This window comes from Paramisgurnus dabryanus, chromosome 6, assembly GCF_030506205.2.
Source record: "Paramisgurnus dabryanus chromosome 6, PD_genome_1.1, whole genome shotgun sequence".
Taxonomy (NCBI): domain Eukaryota; kingdom Metazoa; phylum Chordata; class Actinopteri; order Cypriniformes; family Cobitidae; genus Paramisgurnus; species Paramisgurnus dabryanus.
In genome coordinates this window covers 16333062-16358029 of record NC_133342.1, presented here as the reverse complement: position 1 = coordinate 16358029, position 24968 = coordinate 16333062, and the positions used below count along the sequence as shown (strand labels likewise).

At 36.2% G+C, this 24968-nt stretch overlaps 1 protein-coding gene across 4 annotated transcripts in view; it reads left to right on the top strand.

Annotated features, from left to right (window-relative positions):
- Positions 1 to 24689, top strand: part of dpp6b (dipeptidyl-peptidase 6b) — a 155277-nt gene extending 130588 nt beyond the window's left edge. For all 4 annotated transcript variants that reach the window (XM_065268151.2, XM_065268158.2, XM_065268147.2 and 1 more), the window contains 18 exons: positions 2539 to 2693; positions 3950 to 4047; positions 4654 to 4780; positions 4994 to 5032; positions 5138 to 5245; positions 7284 to 7375; positions 8136 to 8183; positions 8265 to 8377; positions 12011 to 12064; positions 15571 to 15669; positions 15762 to 15831; positions 16031 to 16225; positions 16913 to 16967; positions 20389 to 20506; positions 20597 to 20655; positions 20730 to 20802; positions 21238 to 21311; positions 21533 to 24689. In XM_065268151.2, the coding sequence (XP_065124223.1) occupies positions 2539 to 2693; positions 3950 to 4047; positions 4654 to 4780; positions 4994 to 5032; positions 5138 to 5245; positions 7284 to 7375; positions 8136 to 8183; positions 8265 to 8377; positions 12011 to 12064; positions 15571 to 15669; positions 15762 to 15831; positions 16031 to 16225; positions 16913 to 16967; positions 20389 to 20506; positions 20597 to 20655; positions 20730 to 20802; positions 21238 to 21311; positions 21533 to 21682 (1727 nt within the window). In that variant the 3' untranslated portion in view covers positions 21683 to 24689. The remainder of the gene's footprint in view (positions 1 to 2538; positions 2694 to 3949; positions 4048 to 4653; positions 4781 to 4993; positions 5033 to 5137; positions 5246 to 7283; positions 7376 to 8135; positions 8184 to 8264; positions 8378 to 12010; positions 12065 to 15570; positions 15670 to 15761; positions 15832 to 16030; positions 16226 to 16912; positions 16968 to 20388; positions 20507 to 20596; positions 20656 to 20729; positions 20803 to 21237; positions 21312 to 21532) is intronic.
- The last annotated feature ends 279 nt before the right edge of the window (positions 24690 to 24968 follow it).

The window sequence follows — 24968 nt, the reverse complement described above, 5'->3', positions numbered from 1 at the left end:
CATTCAACATCTTTCAGTTTAATAAGCACATATAATAATAACTATAGCACACTGGATCTTTCAATACTGCATGCATAGGCGTGTAAAATCAAGGTTAAACCTTTTTGCCACATCATGATTTGAGCTGAATACAAAGCAAGCAATTTTGCATTTAAAAGATGTCTTAACAGTCTTTCAAAACAGCCAAACAAGGAAAAAGTGGGTTACTTATAGCCGGACTATATTGGGTCTATAGTTAACCTAGACAGTGAAATGACGGAAATGCTTGCTGGGTATAATCTCCCACAGTATCCTGGGATTTTAATATTCATGATTAATGTAGCAGTTAATAGCACTGTATTGATTTAGGAGATTATGTTCATCTGGTTTATGTTTTCACTACTAAATTAAATGCTTTATACTTTGAAATTACTTTACAAAAGTTTATTTAATGTCAAAAATAATCATGGCATTGGATCCCAGCATAATATCTATATTTTTTTTGTATATATAAGATTAAGGTCTGAATTTACTATAACCATTATTTTTAGATCATTTAAAAAAATATTTTCTATAGAATTATTTACATTTTTTAGATATCATTATCAAAAATGATCATTACCGCAAAATGATATTACATTAAATATATGCATTTACAAACTCGTGTTTCGGTAATGAGAACTAAAAAGTTGTCTAGGTACTATGACAAACAAAATTTCAACTTTTATCAGAAGAGAAAAAATAAGAACTGCTCACCTGGTAGCCATCTTGAGTGTCACAGTCAATTATGTCCCTTCCAACTATTTTTTGGAAAATGTTAGTCCCTGAAAATTGTTGCGGAGGATGAGAAAATTGGTCTTGGACACATTTATATTCCTTATTATTGTCTCTACATTTACCAATGATCACCAAATACCACATGTTTCTTTACTGTAAATGTTTATAACATGCATTTTTTTAATTATAAATATTTCCATGTCAAAGAACCCAAATCCAGTCATGGACACGTTGCGGTAATGACAATTTTCCCCTTAAATGTGAAAAACAAAACAAAATTGGTTTGTATGATGTCATTTGAAATCATGTACAAAATACATGTAGAGATGTTTGTAACTGTACATGTATGCTTCTTATTTTGATAGCATTTACTTTTTTTATCAAAATGTTTCACGCCACCTCATAAGTCTAATTTCGCAAAGATCACCACCTTGCGTGCATACCTGTAGTTTAAATGACTTTCCTACTATTATTTTAAATGGTTGAAAATAGTTATAAGAAATATGTAGATGTGTTCAACTTTGATATTGATGTATAAACATATTGACACTTTGCTTGTTTCAGACAGACTGTATATTTATGAATGAATGCTTTAAACAAACTCAAATAATGCCATCTGTCAATCTTTATTCGTCCATTTTAGAAATATGTTTACCAGTTTCTTTTATTATGGTTTCTGCATTGCATACAGGCTCTAGATGCGATTTACTGTATTTGTTGAGATGATCTTGTTGAGATGAACACGCTTATTGTTCCCACTCGCCCAAATAACAGAAGTGTGCCAGATATGAGAGAGTTAATGGAATGCAAAGTATATACACATGTTTATGAGTTACTGTTTTTTCCACCTCATTCACAGCTTAGTAGTTTTATCATTTTTACCGCATGAAAACGCATTGCCTGCAGGTGCTTTTGTGACATGTGATGAACTCTGTTGTATGCTCTGTAATTGGTTTTACCATAAATTAACCGAGGCTATGCTTAGTCACATGCTCATACTGGTCGGTTTTATTCTCCGCTCTGCTAAAGATCTCTACTGCCATCCTGTGGTTTCACATTTTCAGGGTACAGATAGAAGAGAATGTGGAGAAATAAATGACTAGACAGTTGTGGTGCAGAAATGAACACTTTGAGTCGTAGTGCTCACATGGGTGATGCAGGTTTGAGTTTAATCTATCCGTCATTCTTTTGTCTTCTATTTTTTAAGAAATGCTACAAAAAGTGTCCTTGAAAGACTACATGGTTGGTAATGCGAATATTCCTGATTTAAAGTTTCTAGTTTAGAAGTTGTAGAAAAACAAAACAGTGTTCCCATTATCTAGTTCTCATTTAAATATTTACATAATGACTTTACAGATGCTGTGTGTTATAGGTGCCTGTATATCACGCTCTCTCGTGTGACAGCCGGGCTTGGTGCTCCAATAGCTCAGGGCTGTCAGTTTTATGGATTGATGGATGAGACTCCTGCGGCTGGAGTCTAAAGCCAAATGGATGCCATAAATCACACTCACTGGTTTTTGCTCATGTTGCATTTATGTATTGTTGCAGCGTGCCCTCTGCCAGCTTTTGCTCAAAAGGATATTTCATTCTCAAATGCCTATTAGCGTCTGTGGATCTGACAGAGATGCAGTCAATGCGCAACAAATCTTAAAACTTGCAGGACGTGCGTCACTTGTTTGCGTACAGTGTTGGCAGCCGTAATGTGTTCAATGCAGTGTATGCTGTTAATGTTTTATAATTCAATTTTGTGGTTAATATAATTTCATTTGTTTGTTTATGTAGAGGAGATCTTTCAGAATCATATCGCCCACTGGTGGTCACCCGACGGTCTCAGATTGGCATATGCCACCATCAACGATACTCTGGTACCCAAGATGGAGCTACCCATGTTCACAGGAGCACCGTATCCTACAGGACAAGAGTATCGCTATCCCAAAGTAAATCTCTCAAGAACACATTAAGGCTTGATGAATAGGATTTCACGGGTTTCTCAGTGTTATTAAAGGGACACTCCACTTAAAAAAAAAAAAATGCTCATTTTCCATCTCCCCAAGAGTTAAACATTTGATTTTTACCATTTTGGAATCTATTCAGCTGATTTCTGGGTCTGGCGCTAGCATTTTTAGCATAGCTTAGCATAATTCATTGTGTCTGATAAGACAATTAGCATCGCGCAAAAAATAAACAAAGTGTTTCAATATTTTTCTTATTTAAAACTTGACTCTTCTGTAGTTACATTGTGTAATAAGACTGACAGAAAATTAAAAGTTGCAATTTTCTAGGTCGACATGGCTAGGAACTATGCTCTCATTCTTGCATAATAATCAAGGATTTTGCTGCCGTAACATGGCTGCAGGAGGTGCGCAATGCCTGAAAATAGTCCCCTGCTTTTGAAAGTAACCAAAGGGATTATTTTCGGGCAGTGGGTAATATCATTGCGCCTGCTGCCGCCATGTTACAGCAGCAAAGTCCTTGATTTTTACGTCAGAATGAGAGTATAGTTCCTAGCCATGTCGACCTAGAAAATAGCAACTTTTAATTTTCAGTCGGTCTTAGTACACGATGTAACTACAGAAGAGTCACGTATTAAATAGGAAAATTATAGAAACTAATGGTCTAATCAGATTCAATGGATTATGCTAAACTATGCTAAAAGTGGTACTGCCAGACTCCAAAACGGTAAAAAAATAAAATGTTTAACTCTAGGGGAGATGGAAAATCAGCATGTCCCTTTAAAATATAATCCATTGTCACTATGATCTTTAAATGGGGTTGGTTTCTGTTATCCTGAATTACATTTGTACATATTCGTGGCAGAACTAAATCTGATTGCATAACAGTAAGTACAAGCAATCACATTTCCTAACGTGACCGCATTTTTTCATTCAGCAGAGCACTCAAGCAAACATTTTCAGGTTTTCTGGTGCCTTGAAATTTGAACTCATGACCTTTATTGATTTCAATTAAAATAATCTAAAAATTCAGAAGAATGGCTGTAATGGTTTGTTGATGTTGGTATAATTGCTCATACTTGTGGTTTGAGATTAGATCAAGCCCCTAAAAGGCAATAAACTTTGTGCTAAGAACAAGAATGATACCTCAAATCACTATATCTAGAGAGCTATGGCATGAGCACTTTTGATAACATTGTGGCTTTAAAGAGGTCCTAATCTCAGATTGTGTCTCTCTGTAGGCTGGAGAGGAAAACCCTGGTATCTATTTATCAGTGGTGAGTTTGAACGGTCCATTACACACAGTGAGGATGAGAAAACCAGAAGACCCCAGAATCAGGTGATGATCTGTCACAGAAGAAGAGATGTGTTTGTATTGAGATTATCTGTTGCTTAAAAGTATGTATGATAAGAGTTTTTTTACCTTAAAATAACGTTTCCAAAAAAAGTTTCAGTTGTTCATCCACTCGAAACAGGGTGAACGGCACTATCACATTCGCTTTGCAGGCCTCTATCGGCCAAAACCGCACTAAAGAAGTTTCCAACCATCAGGTCGCGGTCCTGTAGTTCGAGTGAAAACTACAAAAACTTGCTTTACGGCAGACCTACAATCCAATCAGAGCCAGCTTTGCTGCAGTAGGCTAAATTATTTACGACAGTGGTAATAGACAATTCTGCTTCCAACCTGTAGGGGGAGCAAAGGGCAAAAACTCTTTAGTGTTGCTTAGGGATCTAGAAAGAAATAGTACTAAAGCAGTTCTCACAGTTCACTTTTTTAGTCAACATTGGTTGTATCTGTTAACATGAGTAAATTCATTAGCTAACTTATGATAAACTAACAATGAGCAATATAGTAACTCATTAAAACTATTCAGTAATGCACTCAAATGTATAGAAAAAATATGTAATTTGGAGGAAGCACTTTATAACAAACATCCCTCTGCAGGAAAGAGTACTACATCACCATGGTAAAATGGGCAACCAGCACTAAGCTTGCAGTAAACTGGCTGAACCGTGCACAAAACAACTCCATCCTGACCTTGTGTGAAGCCACCACAGGCATCTGCACCAAGGTATTCACTGTTCAATCATTTAATTAGTGACATTTCTGCTCTAGTTTCTCTTATTGCTTTCTTGAGTGTTTTCAAATTTCAAATACCCGTGTACTCCAGTCATTTTGAGAGCATATGCAATGAATGTCCTTCAGTACTTTAGTTGTGTCAAAGGGGTCTTAGTCACATAATAAAAGAGCTATTGCGGCTCAATAATATTTTGGTGTGTTTTAGAAACATGAAGATGAGAGTGAAAGCTGGCTCCACAGACAGGTTAGCCATGAACTCTTAAAGCAGACACAGAAGAAGTGTTACGTATGTGCAAGAGTATTGCCGAAAGCCTCACTGGTGTGATTTTTACTCTGTCTGACTAAGCAGAACGAACCTCCGTTGTTCTCCAGAGATGGGTTCAAGTTTTTCTTCACCCGAGCCGTTCCACAGGGAGGTCGGGGAAAGTTTTTCCACATATCAATGTCCACATCGCAGGTGAGACGCTCACTGTGGATTGAATCTTAATGATGTTCTCTTACACATTTAATGTGTTGTCCTTTACTAGACACATCTCTGTGTTATTTTTTGGAACAACACACTTTGTGTGGTTTTAACATCTAGATGAATCCACAGGACAGAAAAAGAATGCCATTGGCACCGAAAACCAAACAATAATCATTGTGGTAACAAAACGTTGACCCAACAAAAGTTGTATGCCTCCATACGTTTGTATGCTTTTGTTTTCTGGAGTAGAAGGAAATCTGGACAAGGTTTCTTGAATCTACCAAATTTATGGCAGGCACGTATTTCAAATCAGTAATCATGTGCACAATAGGGGTGTGACGAGATCTCGCGAGATTAAATGTGTTTCGCGAGATTACATGTGTCTTGCGAGATTTCATGTGGAGGTGCTGGCCTCAAATAAAAGACTCCATCCTTCGGAGGTCGCATTTTTAAACTGCATTTACTTCATCACTGTCTTATTAGAGACTATTAACAATTATAAAGTTTACTAATTATTTAGTTAATCACAAATTGTTGTAATATGCTCACGACTTGCGAATGTAATGCTCAGTTAATGATCTGAAATAAACCTTGATGACGTATGCAGCCTGCATATGCGACCTCCGGAGGATGCAGCTTTCTGTTTGACCCTTTTACAGTGCATGCATTATATTTGTCTTTTACTGCGTTTGCTTTTTTGTTTAGGTGTCCAATAATGTTCGTTTGGGAGCTTGTGTGAAGTCTGAGACACGTTGTGTTTATCTGTTGATCAGTGTCAGATGTGAAGTCTCAGCACAGGGCTCCAGACTGCCCCCAAATGGTGGCATTTTGCGCCTTAAATTTATTAGTGTGCAACTGAATTTTACATCCAGTCGCACATGTGCAACCAGTAAATTTGACCTTTTTTTTCCAAAAGTGCACAATAAAATGTGTCACTGAAATTCTGAATTTGAAAAAACACATTGTACTTTCTGCATCTATCATTAAAGTATTTATTAGTAATACAGTGGAAATTAGTAGAAATGTGAATATTTGGTTAGCATCTTGATTTACGGTGTGTGCCCCTAAATTTTCTGGTTGCACCCCTAAAATTTTCAGTTGGGGGCCACTGTGCTCCTAGTGAAAAAAGTTAGTTTGGAGCCCTGCAGCAGATTAAACCCTCACACAGAGTTTACATGATTTAATGTCTGCATGTTCTTGCTCAAAAATGACAGTGGCTGTATCATTTCTAGTGTAAAGAAATGGACATATATTAAATATTAATAAGGATTTAAAAATTGTTTGACTAAAAATAAGCGTTTCTCTCCGTCTAAAATGAAAGTGAAAGTGAAAGTGAAGACAGCGTCCGCGAGACGAGTCCTCTATTAGCCCCTGCAGGCATCTCTTATAATACATACATAATGCTTTTTATTTATAGGCCACAAAATGTTGTTTAATGTAACTTGGTTTTAATACTTTATTTGAACCAATTATTGTTGCATCTTCGCTATTACGTAATTTTAAATGCTACTGCTCACTTGGGTCTTTTTTTATTACCCCAAAATAACAAATTACTTCATTATCAGTTAGCAAAATAATTGTTAGGGACAGTCTTTGATTAGTTAAAACATTTAAAAATAATGTGATTTTAGTTTCTTATTCATTTATTTTATCATTGAGGGTTTCTTAAAAAGTGTAAAAATATCGTCTCGTTCTCGTGAATCCAATCTCGTATTTCGTCTCGTCTCGTGGATTAAGTGTCTCGTCACACCCCTAGTGCACAATATTTAGATTTTAGTTTATTCTGTAAAAGTGCTAAACAGAGACGTTCATCTGTGTCTTCTAATCTGCTTTTCACTTCCTGCCCTACATCTGAATTTTGTGTGTCGTCTGAATCATGTAACTGCAAACAAGCTATTTAGAGATAAAAGAGCTCATTGTACTATAAGAACATGCTGTAACTTTTCGAACTTGAAGCTTTATTTTACCGTAGTATAGAGTTAAGACCTTTTAAAGGTAAGAGGTGACTTTCTGTCGTTGTTTGTTTTAGCCCAACAGCAGCACAGACACATTGCAGTCTCTGACATCAGGAGATTGGGATGTGACGCAGATATTGGCATACAATGAAAATACCAAACTTGTGTAAGTAATTGTCTCCCAAAAGCCAGTATCATTTAACCTGATCATTGTCATATAATAAACCTATTTCTTTGTGCTTTTTACAATGCTGTTCACGGTATTATTGCACATTTTTTGTAATGTAAAAATCCTGCTCTTAAATAAATATTTCTTATTTTAAAGGGCCATGTCAGATGCAAAGGCATATCTAGTTTAATTTGACATTTGTTATTTATCATATTAATTGACTAAATGTTAGCTAGTAGTCAAAAAACAATCTATTTTAATTTATGAGGAGAATAAAATGTGTAATAATACAATTTTTTTATTAAAATCACATTTATTTTCTTTTAATTGTTATTTTAAATTCTCATGTATCTTTGTTTTTATTGTGATTTTATTGTGTGTCTCTTATTTTTACATAATGTTTTCTCTATTATACTGTTTTCTATGTCATTTTCCTAATTTCTGGGGTTTATTTTCGTCTACTTTTATATAATGCTGCTTTGAAACATTGTAAAAAGGGCTAAATAAATGAATTTGACATGACTTATAAACCTAAACCCTTGCTTCGGATCCTTGACGTGGTCAGTAGTGGCATATGCCTGTACATGTTGACCCTTGATGCTAAAAATTTTAATCTGGCTTGCATTATTTTCATCGTTTCACTCTCATGCTTTAACCTTCTCATTATTTCTCATCAATAGAAATGCCAACAATACTAAATAACATCTAATTAATATTTATCATCATTTATAGAAATTTTTTGACATTTCATTTACAGATACTTTCTGAGTACAGAAGATGATGCGAAACGGCGTCATCTCTACAGGTATGACCGATGACAGGTCCAAAACTACAAAGTGTAAGTGTTTGAAACTGTGATGAAGTGATGATGTGTGCTTTGTTTCAGTGCAAACACTACAGGCTCCTTCAACAGACGCTGTTTGTCCTGCGAGTACAGCTGCGGATACGTCACTGGAGCTTTCAGTCCTGATGCAAACTACTTCCTGCTCAACTGTAAAGGTATGTCACGTGACTCTTTCAAATTATTCTCATTGGTCAATGATCCTACAGTCAAATATATTGATGTTTTTACAGCTAAAATCTGTTATGTTGTTACTGTATGTCTTTTTTTATTCTATAATTGTATGATTCTAAATTATATCAGGGATAATGTACAGGCATCCGGTTGTTATCGTAGAAATAAGCGGCGACAGTGTGATCGGAGGGTCTTGTATAACACTGAAGGGTCTTATTTCACGATAACAACAAGCTGCCTGTACATTATCCTGTACATTACTTGTCTACTTACCTCATAAGTAGATTAAATATTGATTGTTATTGAAAGACATATTTATATTTCATTTTTGTGTAATATTAAACTCTCATCTGATTTGCAGCATCAAGGTTACCGTGTGGTTTTTTAGCAGTTGTTATCTGCGAATGTCTATTAATCTGCAAATGTCGCGACTGGCCAATCAGAATTAAACATTCCAATGAGCCGTGTAATAAGACAAAATAAACCCTTCATGACGTTACTAGACCTGGTATTACAGAGTCAGGGTTTATTTTTTTATTGCACCAACAACAATGTTACATTATTGATATTATTAACACTGTAAAGCATTTGCTTTACATATTTCAGGAAGTCAGTACAGAAAGGAAGTGCAGTGACAGATATTTACAAAAATGCTTTTATTGTCGGCAGCTGTACTTTTGTTGATTTGTAATTGTACCGATATGTCTTTTCTAGTTTTATTTGTTGACTAGTTTCTGTCTTTGGAAAACCGCAGGGCTTTGGCTCAGTGGTTTTCTCACTGATTTGTTATTGTGTTGGTCGTGACTTTACCCTGCTGCGTGTTTTATTAACACAATAAAGCGCTGTTGCCATGGCCACTGATCTGCTTAGCAGGGTCTGTTGAGCAAACAGAAAGGTCAGTCCCTGTGTTATCAATTAGATGAACTCAGAGCAGACCCTTGTGGTCCAACAACCTACAGTACTGCTTAACCCAGACCACAGAATGTCTAATACACAAAATACAAACGGAGCAAAAATTTATAATTTCAATTAATCAATCAATCAGTCAACCAATCAATAACTAGCCATTACAACCCAGTGAATACTTCAACTCCTCCAATGTTCAAACCTGCTATGCCCTTAATTTTAACTAATTCCCAATCAGCCATTTTTTGAAAAAGTTGCCCACCAGCATTTTTTGTGTGTGTGTGTGTGTGATTTTCACACAAAAAAAACACAAAATGCTTTCCAGGAAAATGTTCTTCTAAAAATATATAAACATAATATAAATATATCAAATGAAAGAACAGACCGTCTGCTTTCAAACAAACAATAAACAAACAAAACTATCTAGATTTTTTTCTCTGCTTATAAACTCTTAAAGGATTAGTCAATTTTCTTACATAAAAAAACATCTAGATAATTTACTCACTACCATGTCATCCAAAATGTTGATGTCTTTCTTTGTTCAGTCCAAAAGATATTTTTTTTAAAGGATAACATTCCGGGATTTTTCTAATTTTAATGGACTTTAATGGACCCCTACACTTAAAGGGGACAGAGAATGAAAAACCATTTTTACCTTGTCTTTGTTGAATAATGGTAGTCTACCCACATTCACAAACATACAAAAAGTGCTTGACATGCTAAACATCTCCGTCTCATAGAAATTCCTCTTTTAGAAATGTCAGCCAGAAAACGGCCTGTTAATGACATCACAAGCATCTCACTGCCCCTCCACTTTAAAATAATTGGCTACATTTTTAGAGTGGCAGCAAAGTCAGCCAATCAGTAATGAGATTGCAAGTTGAGCCAGTAGGGGGAGCCAAATGGGTGCAAAACCACTTGTTTAAAATCCCCCACCCTAATAGAGCTGTCTGAGAGAGGTTTTTAGGAAGCTTCTAAGGCATTACAGACCCAAACAAAAAAATGTTTGTCTACATGTCACATCACAGAACAAGGATAAATACCCCGTTCAATCATTCTATGTCACCTTTAACAGTTTTAATTCAGTTTAAAATTGCAGTTTCATTGGACCCTAAACGATCCCAAAAGAGGCATGAGGGTCTTATCTAGCGAAACGATTGTCATTTTTGACAAGAAAAATAAAAAATATGCACTTTTAAACCACAACTTCTCGTCTTCCTCTGATCCTGTGACGTGCCTGTTACATATATGAAACGGACCATTTTAAACAATAGACTGACACAAATACATTAATTAGTTTCATTCCACATACAACAATGTTGGAACGGTCCGCTTTCTTCACACTTGTAAACACTGGGGCGTAGTTTCGCATACATCATCCATGACCTCTTGACGTGATGATGTATTACGAGAGGTCGCGCTGGTGCGTCACAGGTCCGGAGGTAGACGATGGTTAAAAAGGTGGTGGTTAAAAAGTGCATATTTTTTATTTTTCTTGTCAAAAATGACAATCATTACGCTAGATAAGACTGTTATGCCTCGTTGGGGAGTCCTTTGAAACACGTTGAAACTGTTAAGTGTTGGGGTCCATTAAACTCCATTAAAATGAGAAAAATCCTGGAATGTTTTCCTCAAAAAACAATTTCTTCTCGACTGAACAAAGAAAGACATCAACATTTTGGATGACATGGTGGTGCGTAAATTATTTGGATTTATTTTTTAAGAAAATGGACTAATCCTTTAAAAAAAAATTAGCAAAAAGCTGAAATAATTGCATTTTTGTAATGAAATTTTGTTAGAGATCAGATTCAGAACAAGTATCAAAACATACACAGAGTTTAAAATTTGTAAATAACGTTTTGGCTTCGGTTTTTCATAAATTGGATATGTGCCATCTAAAATTCCTCAGAAACACGTTTTTATGCAAATGTTTTATCTTAACTCTTTCACCGCCAGCGTTTTAAAAAAAAGTTGCCAGCCAGCCCCAGCGTTTTTCATGATTTTCACAAAAGTTGAATGCCTTCCAAAAAATGTTCTTCTTTAAAAATAGAAACATACAATATACCAAATGAAAGAACAGACCCTCTGCTTTCAAAAAAAAAAAAAAAAACGTTTCATCCTACCTTCAGTGGTTCTTTTGTAATCAGCTTTTTTCTGCAAAAACACCACATTTTGAGCCAAAAGCAGAGATAATTCAATTTTTGTGACGGACTTTACATAGAGATCCCATCAGAGCGATGTATTTAAAGAAATCATGCATTCATACAACCAACATTTCTCCCACTACAATATCTCCCACTTTTCCTTTTCTGTGAAAAAAAAAACATGCGATTCTCACTTGGATTTTATTTAAACAAAAGGACCTTGGGAGGCTGCAAAATTTAGTTAAGAACCCATTACTAGCATACCTCTGTATGAACAGCTCCTACAACACTTCCTTAGGAAACAGATTGACATTTTTGATCAATATTTCATCTGAGATTCAAACTGACAGCCTTTGGCGCTGCCGCTGCTTACACAATGCTCTACTGAGCTACAAGAACACTTTCTTGTCAGCAGAGGTGATTGTGACACTACGCAACTCAGGGTGTTTAGCTCCATCCATCCGTCTGGCACATTCTGCCAAATATCACTATGATTGTGACATATGAGAGTATATGTGCTGCACAATCTAATCATCACCTCTGCATGTTTCTTGTTTTTACCTTCAGGCCCTGGTGTACCACACACAGCAGTGTACAGCACAAGAGATGGACACTATCAAAGTGAGTCCCTATCAAACTATGATATTATCACATTCATCTTATCAGATCTGAACTGGACATGTTTCAACGAAAACATATTTTTACCTGAAAGATATGACAGAAGACTTAGATGTTCAGCTTAGCTTATCAGTGGTGATAGAGTAAAGAAACATGCTTATAGAACAATGATACTAGAGATGCAAGATAACCATTTATTAAATCTTGTGAGATAGCCGTGCTTGATCGATATGTCCTAAGATTCTCTTTTGTAAGAAAATAAGTGAAGATGGGAGAAAGGCTGTTTGTCTAAAAATAATTAGACATGATAACTATTGTTCCCTCTGGGAGAGAAAAAAGGACACAGCGGACAGATGGTTCACACCTGCCATTAACAATTACAAGTGGACAGAGCTAAACAGGGTCTAAAATGTGTTTTTAATGTATATTCATATGCGTCCAAATGTGTCCCAGACATTGATCAAAATCATATAGACCGATTTATCAACCTAAAACAACTAATTTTTAACAACTTTGATGGTTCAATATGAAAATCATACATGCATGATTTTTCAGCATTGCTAAATGAATAAATACACCCACATAGACTTTTAGTTAATAGCACACAGTTGCTCTAAATAACAAAAATAACAATGAATATTACATTTAAAATATGCAAATTGCCATCTATGGTAGAGTTACGGATGAAAGATATTTATCTCATTCCTGCCAGCCTTTTTTAAAAAAGTTGCCTACCATAATTTTTGTGATTTTTCACTAGTTTCACAAAATGCCTGGAAAATATTATGTTCTATAAATATACACTCATCAGCCACTTTATTAGGTACACCTTACTAGTACCGGGTTGGACCACCTTTTGCCTTCAGAACTGCTTTAATCCTTCATGGCATAGATTCAACAAGGTACTGGAAACATTCCTTAGAGATTTTGGTCCATATTGACATGATAGCAACATACAGTTGCTGCAGATTTGTCGGCTGCACATCCATGATGCGAATCTCTGGTTCCACCCCACCACATCCCAAAGATGCTCTACTGGATTGAGATCTGGTGACTGTGGAGGCCATTTGAGTACAGTGAACTCATTGTCATGTTCAAGAAACCAGTCTGAGATGATTCGCACTTTATGACATGGTGCGTTATCCTGCTCGAAGTGGCCATCAGAAGATGGGTGCACTGTGATCATAAAGGGATGGACATGGTCAGAAACAATACTCAAGTCGGCTGTGGCGTTGACACGGTGCTCAATTGGTACTATTGGGCCCAAAGTGTGCCAAGAAAATATCCCCCACACCATTACACTACCACCACCAGCCTGAGCCGTTGATACAAGGCAGGATGGATCCATGCTTTCATGTTGTTGACGGCAAATTCTGACCCTACCATTCGAATGTCGCAGCAGAAATCAAGACTCATCAGACTAGGCAACATTTTTCCAATCTTCTATTGTCCAATTTTGGTGAGCCTGTGCGAATTCTAGCCTCAGTTTCCGGTTTTTAGCTGTCAGGAGTGGCACCCGGTGGGGTCTTCTGCTGTTGTAGCCCATCCGCCTCAAGGTTCGACGTGTTGTGCGTTCAGAGATGCTCTTCTGCATACCTCGGTTGCCTTTCTATCAGCCCAAACCAGTCTGGCCATTCTCCTCTGACCTCTGGCATCAACAAGGCATTTGTGCCCACAGAACTGCCGCTCACTGGATATTTTCTCTGTAAACCCTTGAGATGGTTGTGTGTGAAAATCCCAGTAGATCAGCAGTTTCTGAAATGCTCAGACTAGGGCTGGGCGATAATTCGATAACGATAATTTTACCGATATAAACTTTTTCGATAAAACGATAAGGACAGTTCGATAAGTGATCGATAATGTTTAAGCACTGTGCGTAATGTTGCGCGGGCACTTCCGGATGCGGCACGCGCTCTTGGTTTACAATCACAGTGACAGTCAGACTTGAAGGAGTGGAAGATGAGGCAAGTTATTCAATTATTAGTAGAGACCTATGATTTTCGCGATGCGGATAACGCGGACGGAATCACGGAATCCAAATGCGCGGAAACATTTTCTTGTGTGTAATGTTGGACGCGCAAACAGGGTTCGTCAAACACAGCAGACACAGGTGCGTGCAGTATACTTTACTTTCATTCAGCGTCCGCCTTGCGCACGCACACGTCCGCCCAGCTTTAAAAGTATATTTACAGGACATTCACAAATTCAGGAAACTGAGGAAAAGCAGCAGATTCACCACTGCAGTGAATATAGTGTTTGCGTATGTGCGCTCCCACAGCAAAGTGACACCCTTGACATCCATTTATCAGCGTGTATAGCTCGTATATGTATAACACACGCGTGATCACTGAACTAAGTTTTCTTTCTTGTTTAAGTGAACATAAACAGCTGTTACTCAGTATATTGAAACTTAAAGCAGTCTGTCTTGGGTCTTAAAGGGACAGTAGCCTGCTGCTTTTGTGTCAGAAAGTGTTGATTTCATAACAAATAGATTTACATTTAATACAGATGCATTAAAACAAGATTTTAGTTTTTGTATTTGTCATGTTCTGAATAAAAAGTAGTTTAAAACCATTATTAACTGTCTGGTTTTTACAATTTTCATTCAGGAGCAAAAATCTGCCTTTAAATTTGACAGGAGTAAAGATTTGTTATTTATCATGATAATTATCGATATCGACTGATATGGAAAACATTTTCTCGATAATTTTTTGAGTCATATCGCCCAGCCCTAGCTCAGACCAGCCCTTAAAGTCACTTAAATCGAAAGGGATGGGTGAGCTTTGGACTAATAGCCTGGTCCAACCAGACTCTCGTACATTCATTTCATTTGTACAGAGAGTCTGGCCACACTCCATTGCAAAGCGTTACTTCCGTTAAGGAGGGTCCTCTGTTGAAGTTTAAAACTATTGGATCTGCCCAGAGTCACTCAGGATCTGCCATAGGCGATCGTTAACGTGTGGTCGTGACGTATATCATGCGCCGAAACCGGCCAGAAACAACAAGTACGAATAATCAGACCAACAAAACTTAGCAAACCTGGTTCTTGCCTCGGCTTTAACTTGTGTATATTCGGCAGTTTTGCAACAACGTACCGAATAGCTTTTCTCACGTCTTTCTCCGCTGCCATTACTGAACTCAAACTGACGCACAACCTCAACGTCATCGTTCTTAGCCAACCCCCTCTGTTCGCTGATTGGACCTGCAGATTTTTGCAGGAGAAAACGAAACTCTACACAGCAGTCCCAGACGTAGTACTGAAGCGAAATGAAAATTAAGTGGAAGTTGTAGGAGGGCGGAGCCAGGCTAGTGGACTGAGCCGTCGGCCGCAATTCACAGTCTCACCACTAGAAGCCTCTAAAAATCCACACACTGGTCCTTTAAATTCACAATAAAGAAAACATTACAGTGTTCACATGAACCACATACTTGTTTTAAATACAACAAACTAGAATTATACAAATGATCTCTCTGATGATGTACTCTCTCATTCACTCAATTACTTTCAGAACTGTTGGATGTGGAGGCCAATAATGTGTTGAACATCACAGTGAACAACACGCAGATGCCCAAAGTAGAGTACAGAAAAATCAGTGTAGATGACTACTGTGAGTATCTACAACCATATCTGCATTTATTGGATCAATTATTCCAAAATGTAATGATTTCTACAGCACAGTATCATTTATCATTCATACAGGTCTAAACATCCAGATTCTGAGACCAGCTGGGTTTATAGAAACGGCTCATTACCCATTACTGCTGCTGGTGTAAGTTTATCAAGCACTGGCGCATGATTTACACACCAACCACATTGACATCCATCAAAGAATAGAGTGCATCTCAAGTGCATTACCAGAATGTTTTGCTTGCTGTGACTTACATTGATAATAATAATGTGTGAGATATTGCAATGAAAAGTCAAAATCATGGAACAATTTTACAAAACCAGCTGTGTTGTGACTGTAGGGATGGCACCCCTGGTGGACAGGTAGTGACGGAGCAGTTTGAGGTGGACTGGACCACGGTACTGGTCAGCTCCTTCAACACTATAGTCATGCGTCTGGACGGCCGCGGCAGTGGTTTCCAGGGGACAAACCTCCTTCATCAGGTTAAGAAGAAATTGGGGGAGTTTGAAGAGAGAGACCAGCTAGAAGCTCTTAGGTCAGATCATCTTAAACAACAAATACCCATTAATTGTCATAAACTCATAAAAAAAGAAAATAACTTAAATTGAAAGAATAAATGTGGATGTACACGGTACAAAAGTTGTCACTGGAGCAGTACCTTTCCAAAAAGTACATAAAATGTGCATATTGATACCCATTGATTTCTTCGGGGTGCATACTGGTACCTCAAAGGTACATTTATCTGTAACAAAATGGTAAATATTAGGACCTTTTAAAAAGGTAGGTTACTGTAAGTGACAAATTTGTACCTTTTTCTGAATGTACAAATTGAAAATCTAAAGATTTCTTGCTTTGGACAGCAGTGTTTCACTGCACCAATCAACTTATGGTATCTATAGTTCATAGTCTATGACATTGTTATGGGTTTTGTATATGAGGTCATTGCATATTACCTATTCATCTTGTTATCTGTCTAGTTTGACTAGAAATACAAATTTGTTTCCATAACACTGTCAAATTATATTGGATGTACAATTGTCAATGGTAAATAATGAAGTGTGAAAACTAAAGCTTGTCTATTTTCAAATACGCTATAACATAATTCATTCATTTGATTCATGATATCAGAAAGAAAAAAATCGCAGCACATTGTGTATTGTAATTCATTGGTTATGGTCATAACCATCGGTTTACATGACATCTTCTCTATGATTCTCTGCAGAAGTATATCAACACTGCCATACATTGACAAATCCAGAATTGGAGTTTATGGAAAGGTATGTTGGCTTTTTGATTACAACTTACACCTTAACAATAACATTTTTATGAGGTCACACCACAAGAGGTTTACACACTGCCTCAACACAGCAAGTAGAAATTTTACATATACTCTGAATTTCACACATCTACAAAACTTTTTTAATAAGTTCTGGTTATAAAAAAATGACATGGGTATTTATAGCCATATTCAAGGCATATTGAAATTAGAGATAATCTATTAGCATTCTTTGCCAAAAACTGAATGTGTGTGCTTTGAATACAGGCCTGTTTGAAAACGGAGATCAAATTTTGTGAGTGATTGCCCCCCATTTCATGTTTAAAAGCAGACAAAGCACTTTTAACTTCAAATCCCAATTCCATTATGCAAAAACACAGAAGCAAAATTGTTTCCTATTCAATGCACTTACAGTCCAGTCCAGTAATACTCTGGATATGAATTTTTAAACTTAGTGTAAAATTTAAGTCAGAATAAAGTAGGCCAAGCAGTTAAAAATAAACATTCAGTGAAGCAGGACATCCACTTACTGTATATTTGAGTTACTCAATAAATAATTGCATGCTTTTAGGAAAAAAATAATCTTATAATATACAGTATAGTACCTCTTTTGCAGTTTTATTCATGACTCTCTCACTGCTATTGGACCAAATAATTTAGAAATAATGTACAATCAGCTGGTTATTATCATAAAATTAACCCATTAGGAATCTGTTTGTATAAAAGGGTTTAATTTATAGTATTTCACGGATCGGTGGAAAGCTTGATTCTGATTGGCCAGTCACAACATTTGCAGGTTTGTTATTCCCAGATAACAAACTTGCAAAACTATAACACACGGTAACCCGGACGCTGCAATTCATTTTGACAGGTACAGATTAATATTACACAAAAATGTAAGATAAATATGTCTTTGAATAACATGTATGACATTATATTTACAAATGATTCAACAAAGTGTGTTCGTGAGTGACATGAACGAAAATAAACGGGAAGGTGTGCATTCGTTAATGATAAGGTAAAAAAAATTCAAATCAATATTTAATGTCCTTTACCTAACTTATGAGGTAAATAGCCATGTAGTAAGTGGGATGATGTACAGGCAGCCGGTTGTTATTGCAGAAATATCCCCCGATAGTAAAGCAGGGGGGATATATTATATCACTTATATAATAACAATCTGTGAGTACATTATCCCATTTGTTACATGGTTACAAGCGGCATTACATCATCACAGCAACTGTATGAAGCGTAACTTATGCAGAATAGAGATCATTAAAATGTGAAACAAAGATGTTATTAACCATAAGTCAAATATTTTTGGCTGCAATGTAATAAAAATGTATAAAATTTTAAAAAAAATTAAATGTATGAATTCTTCATGTTTTGATGTAACAAACATTGCTTTAATATTCGGTACAGTGTTTCCGCTATATACATTCAACCGTGGCGGCCCGCCACTCCTAAAACATCCCCGCCACGCCTGCGGTTGTGGATAGAAGGGATACAGCAAACGAAATCTCGTTGGATGAGCACTGTTTTATCCTAATCCTTTAACCAAACCCAACTCTAAACACAAAATTTCACACGATTGTAGGATGTATTTGTATCCAATTTAGCCAGAACCGCTGTTTTCATCCTAATAGTCCTACCTCCAAATCTAATCCTTAACTTTTCGGCATTTGCTGTATCCCTTCTAGACAAAACCCACAGCGTCAGCTCGCAAAAAGCTACCGAAATGTCCGCTCTGCGAGACTGGCTGTCTAGAAATAAATTCCTTTCTGGATTTGCGTTGTTCACTCATTTATAAATAAGTCTCCTAAAATATCATAATTTCCTCCATGGGTTTAGTTTCATGCACAAATAGATTTAAATCAACAGAGGATTATTAAGCTACGTTTCTGTTTTGAGAAATAATAATAAAATAAATAAGCCTATACGAAATATGTTGCACATAAATAATTATTAAATTGACAAAACGAATAAAAAAGTATTTGAGTTTCTGTTCTTTTTTTGTGACGCGCTCTAAGACCAAACCAGCAGAAAGCACGTCATGTTTTTAATGATTATAAATAAGCACAAGGTTTTCTCCTTATTGTGAGTTTACACAAATAAAAATACATCATTTGAAGTTTCGAATGTTGTTTTACTTTTATCTTTATGACTATAAATTTAGGGTAATTTAAGCTGCAAGGTCATCACGCATATGATGTTCACCGGCGCATATCTACACCAACACAGCGCAGGGCTGCGAGAAAAGACATTATTAAACTTTTGATTTAACATATTACGAGTTTTTTGGACATTCATTTGGAATCACTGTACTCCTATCATATTATCAACTTATCTGGCAATTAGTTATTCAGTATAGGCTATAAGCGCAGCGCACTGCTGAGCGCTCAGCTGTCAGTCAATCGTCTGTGCTTTAGATCGACACTCACAAAGTTTCACATTAAATGATAAGATATTTGTCCAAAAACAAAAGGCTAAATACTGAATACTACTTATATGCGACTGCAAGACATTAATAGTCGAATCTGTTTGTAAGGAAACTTACATTATTCCCGTGGAAGAGAAGAACGTTGGTAATAGAAACTTGAGGCAGACGGTGAGACTGTTTTATCTGTTTTCAGACGAAACAGCAGGGTCGGGTACCCGCGGGTGAACCGCATAATATTTGATCTAACGGGTGTAATAGGCTATTCGCGTGTCATTTGTGTTGTAGATGCAGGTCGGGACTCAATAGACAAGAGTAAAATGCGGGTCTAACATCCAAGACCAAAATTCGACTCGTTTTTAAATGTCCCGTGCTTATTTGTGTTTAAGATCTGTCTGAAGACCGGTAAAGGTTTATATTTAACTGAGCGATTTGGGGTGTGACCGGCTCGGGGTCACAGTCTTTATGTCAAATGGTACAGGTGTGAAATAAAATTGCTGCTGATGTCGGATAACTGGTCGGTTGTTCTGTCAATCACAGCGGTGCGGATTATCAAACAGGACTGCATGACTTTGTAACAGCTCTGTACGCTAAACACGAGGACGAACTTGCAATGCACACTACATTAAAACTACAATGACATATCCGAACTACGTACGTGGCTGTGTAACGTTTTTTTAAGAAAATACAGTTTAGATCAAACATAGAAAAGCAATATGCTATAAATATAAGGAAAAGTAAATGACAGCGTGAAAATTTTAAAAAGAATACATGTTAGTTTACTGTAGCCTATATTCTACATTAAATTTTTTTTTACATTTATAATCCTCATGGGCGCCCCCTGCCGCCACAGCTGAAAAAAATCCTAGAGGAAACACTGCGGTATGTCTTAATATCGGGATATTTCTTATAGGGCCATGATTTTAGACTCAAAGTAAAGTTTCTGTAGTGCTTTACTAACAGTTAAACTTTTTGTCTTTTACAGGCGTATGGTGGATATTTGGCCAGCCGACTTTTACGTTCAGATGAACCTCTAAACGTGTTTAAATTCAAAATCAAGTGTGGCACAGCCGTCTCACCCATTACAGATTTTAGCTTATACGGTATGATCTAACATATTTTTTTACTTTGTTAGTTTTAAATAAACTGAATTGTCTAATTTTATAGTTTTACCCATAAATGTCTGTTCACAGCTTCTGCATTTTCTGAAAGATACTTAGGATCACCACAGTTTAATAAGCGAGAATATGAGGTAATGTAGGATTTTTGAAAATGTATTTAAATATGTTGTATGTAAAGTATATAATAACAGCAGTTTTATTTCAGATGGCACGTTTAGCAGACCACATAGAGCAACTAAAGGACAAGAAACTCATGATAATTCACCCAACAGCTGATGGTAACTTATGATTCATACTAATATTTTTTTTCTTAAACACATGCTTATAGGTTGCATTTAAAAGGCCAAGCAACAATTTTTTTTATCTGTCACAGATTAGATCTTGATGCTGTTAAAGCAAAAACACTCATCATGAGATACATTTTTTTAAGCAAAATTTGGGATCTGATTTGGGTTTTAAATGTGCTTCTAAATCCAGTATGTAACTGCTAAACTGACCTCTATTTATACTTATCTGCTTGTCCTCTTGGGATTATTCAACGCTGTTGTATACCTGACAGAACAGTTTACATCCATCTGTGATGTAGACAATGTGCTTATGTTAGTTAAAATATCAAGTCTGTATGTTACGTCCTATAGTGTTAATGTAGGCTTTGGGAATAGTGTTCATGATCAACCTATCTGGCTTGTAAGCTGTTTTTTCTGTGTACACAGAGAAAGTCCATTTTCAGCACACAGCGAAATTTATCACCCATATGATAAATGAAAAGGCTAACTATACATTACAGGTAAGAGATAATTGTTAGCATCACTTTTTTCTGTTGTTTATACTTAAAAGTTGAGTTAGGAATTTAAACAAAATAAGGAATTTATATGCATAACATGCTGCGTTTCCATTACCCTTTAAATTAGGGCTGAACTATTTGACCTAAAATCAAAACCTCGGTTATTTTAACATTTGACATCGGTTGCTGTTGATCACAAATGTATTTCCTTCCCTTTTCCACAGATCTACCCAGATGAAGGTCACTTTATTCACTCTAAAGATTCGCAGCAACATCTGAGTCAGACACTGGTCAACTTTTTTGTGGAATGTTTCAGACCACCGGAGATAATAACCGAGGACAAACCGGAGCAGGACAATGAAGATGATGGTTAAACTGGTTTTGCTATCCCTGAAAAAACAGCTTACAGCCCAATATGCAAACTCTTCCCGCCATTACAACCTCTTTCATTCCCCTGTTAGTTTTGATGGGTTCTCCTGAGCCTCTGCATGAACCACGCCCCTCAGCTCTGATTGGCTCAATAGCTTCAAGAAAGAGTTTGAATGACTTTGTGGTTAAAGAACCCATGGAGAACCAGGTCATATTCATCAGTAATGCACAAGCGGTGCACGAAGACTGGATTCGCTCGCCCTCCCTTTGCTTGTGTTATTTGTGTTCATGTATTGCTGATGGGAAGCTTTAAGAGTTGAGCACAATATACAGACGAGTCATTTGCAGGAAAAGCTGCAAGTTACTCGATACTCTTCTTTTACCTTGTGTATCCTTCTGATGTTCATGGTTATTACACAAACTCTTTTAATTGGATATACGTCAATGTTACTCATTTGTTTCTCGCTTCGATGTCAGACTTGGGACAGATTTTTGTCTGAATTGTTTATAAATCCATTCTTAGATCCATTTGTTAATCGTTGTGTGGTATTAAACGTGCCAATTTACACAAAAACGGATTTATATCATTTAAAAATGTACTCATTTTAAGCAGAATGAATTTGTGTAAATAAATAGTACAACCCAGTGGTTCTCAAACTCTGTAGGGTGTAGGGTGCACCCCTCATGGGCCCCCAAAGACAATTAATGACATATAAAACAATCTCAAGAATAGTATTTAAATTAAACAAAACATATTAAATGATATCCGGGTTTTTGCTTGGTTTAAAATGAGGTGGTGCTGATGCACGCGCACACACACACACACACACACACACACACACACACACACACACACACGTATCCTAGCCCAACAACACACATTACATGGCGACATATTTTTAATGTTCAGTAATTAAATGATTAAAGAAAATAACAATTATTCACTTTTTTATTTTATAAAACATTATATTAATTAAAAACAACATGGCAGCAGAGTTCATTTACAGTGAATTAAGCAGGGGCCGGTTACCGGTTTCAAGGTATACCGAGGTTTTAAAGAGTCACGGTTTCAAAACCACTAAAATTGTATGTGATACCGTTTCAAGGTATAAGCTGTGTTTACACAAAAAATAAATAATAATTAAGCCATGTAATTGATTTGATGTTTACATTTAATATTATTAATATTAATACATTCTAATTTGATAATTTTTATAATTTGTTGAAAGAATATATTATAACTTAAGGCCTTATTTTTAACTGGCATACATTCTGTATGTTGTTTAAAAATAAAATGTATTTTGTCCAGTTGAAAAGTTGTTGTTTGTATGCAGACATTTGAAAATAACACATTTTAGTGTTGCAATGGCAATACTGAAACACCGTGAAACCGTGGTATTTTTGCTTAAGGTTATCATACTGCCAAAATCTCATACCGACCCATGCCTACAGTGAACAAACAGCATAGTTGTTAAAAATTAAATTAAATATAATTTTGCAGTCTGACAGCTGATGTGCACAGTCATAAACATCATCTGTCACTTTTCTCTGTCATCCTTTCATCCACTCTTGACAAAGAAAACGATTTGTCCTACCTTCATTGCTCAATATAATAAACAAGATCCTAATCCTTTCCGGTCAAAACGACTGATTTCTACTAACCTACGTTTAATTTCACTTAATTAATCATTTCAATTTGTCAATAATTTGCATTATTTGTGCTACGTGTTTAAATACTAAAAAATCTTAAATGCAGAGAAATGCAAAGCTTGTTTACATCCTCTGTTATGCTTTTCACTCACTGATTCACTGAGCTTTATTTAATTCGCTTGTTAACTCTTCATTAAAACGAAGCGGTTCAAAAGAGTCACTCATTTACGAGTCATTGTGGACTAACTGAACAATTTTATGCATGAAAAATTACTGCATCAGCTTGTGTTTCTAATAATTCACCTGCACAATATCGACGAATATTTTTTAAATAAGGAATATACATAAATTCAGGAAAATAGAAGACAAGTTACAGACAGAATTTAACTTGCAGACAATTGAGTAATAATATCGACGAATATAGCTAATACAGCTCCTAATATGTCAGCGCCTCACTCTGCTGACAACAGAACAGCGCCCCACAGTGGCGTAAAGCCGCAACTGCACTTGCACATGATAATCCACTGAGCGCAAGGATTGTTCGTGTTTTCCATGAGGAAAGATGACAGAGAAACCTGTCAACAGCTAAAATCTTTATACAAAAAAACCCCTGGATACGATGTACACAGAATTTATGATAAAATAATGTATTTATTAAACGCCCCGGCATCTCTCGCCCCCAGTTTGAGAACCACTGGTATAACCATCAGCTGCATTCACGAAACACGAGCAGAAAACTTTGTGTAAATTGTATAAAACCATCTTAAGCTCAATTGTTGCTTTAAAGGCAAGGTATCCTTAAAATGCTTATTTTAGCCAACTAGCATAGAAATTACGATCCATTTATTTAAATCGTCTCCTCCACAGGAACACGCACAGACCGGTGTAGCAGCCGATTCTGTTCCCCTTTGGAATTCCTGTTCCCCCTCGAAAAAGTGTTTCTCCTGACGGCGCATGGGCAAGCGCGTAAGCACAGCTGGGTGTACGGAAAGCGAGAAAGCCCAAAAAGTCTTTGCGCTTTATTTAAATGTCTTTCTACAGTAGCGCACAAAAATATTCTCACAATCCATTGTATATTATGTGCATAACAGTTTTTTAATTGGGTTATTTACTCTATTTGTTGAAAAATGGTGATGTCCTTTTTATTTATTATATGTGCATATGGTCACTGAAAGCAGGTGTTTGTGTTAGTTTGTTTTAGTTTTGGTTTATGTATTTTTATATATATAAGGGTCATTAGTAGTGGGTCGTGGCCTTCTATTTGACTGTACGTGTGCTTTTTCTTACATATTATTTATTTTAATGTATAAAATGTGTTTACACCATATTTTGTTTTGCTACTTTAAATTGTACTGCTTACATGAACGGTTTTGTAATTTAAATTGGTATTTAAACCATGTTTTGTACCTCAATAAACATCAGATTTTCATGGCAAATTTGTCTTATTTATTAAAACAATGACATGAATGGAAACAAAAAAAGAATACTACTTTTTTGTGGAGTAACTTTTAACCCTACTCGCTGTGTAGAGACAGTGTAAATTTAAAAACACTGAAAAAAAGATTCATTGAATTTCATCAATTTTTTAAGGTAAGTGGTCGCAATCAATTTATGTAAGCTACATTTAAACAAAAAAGATTA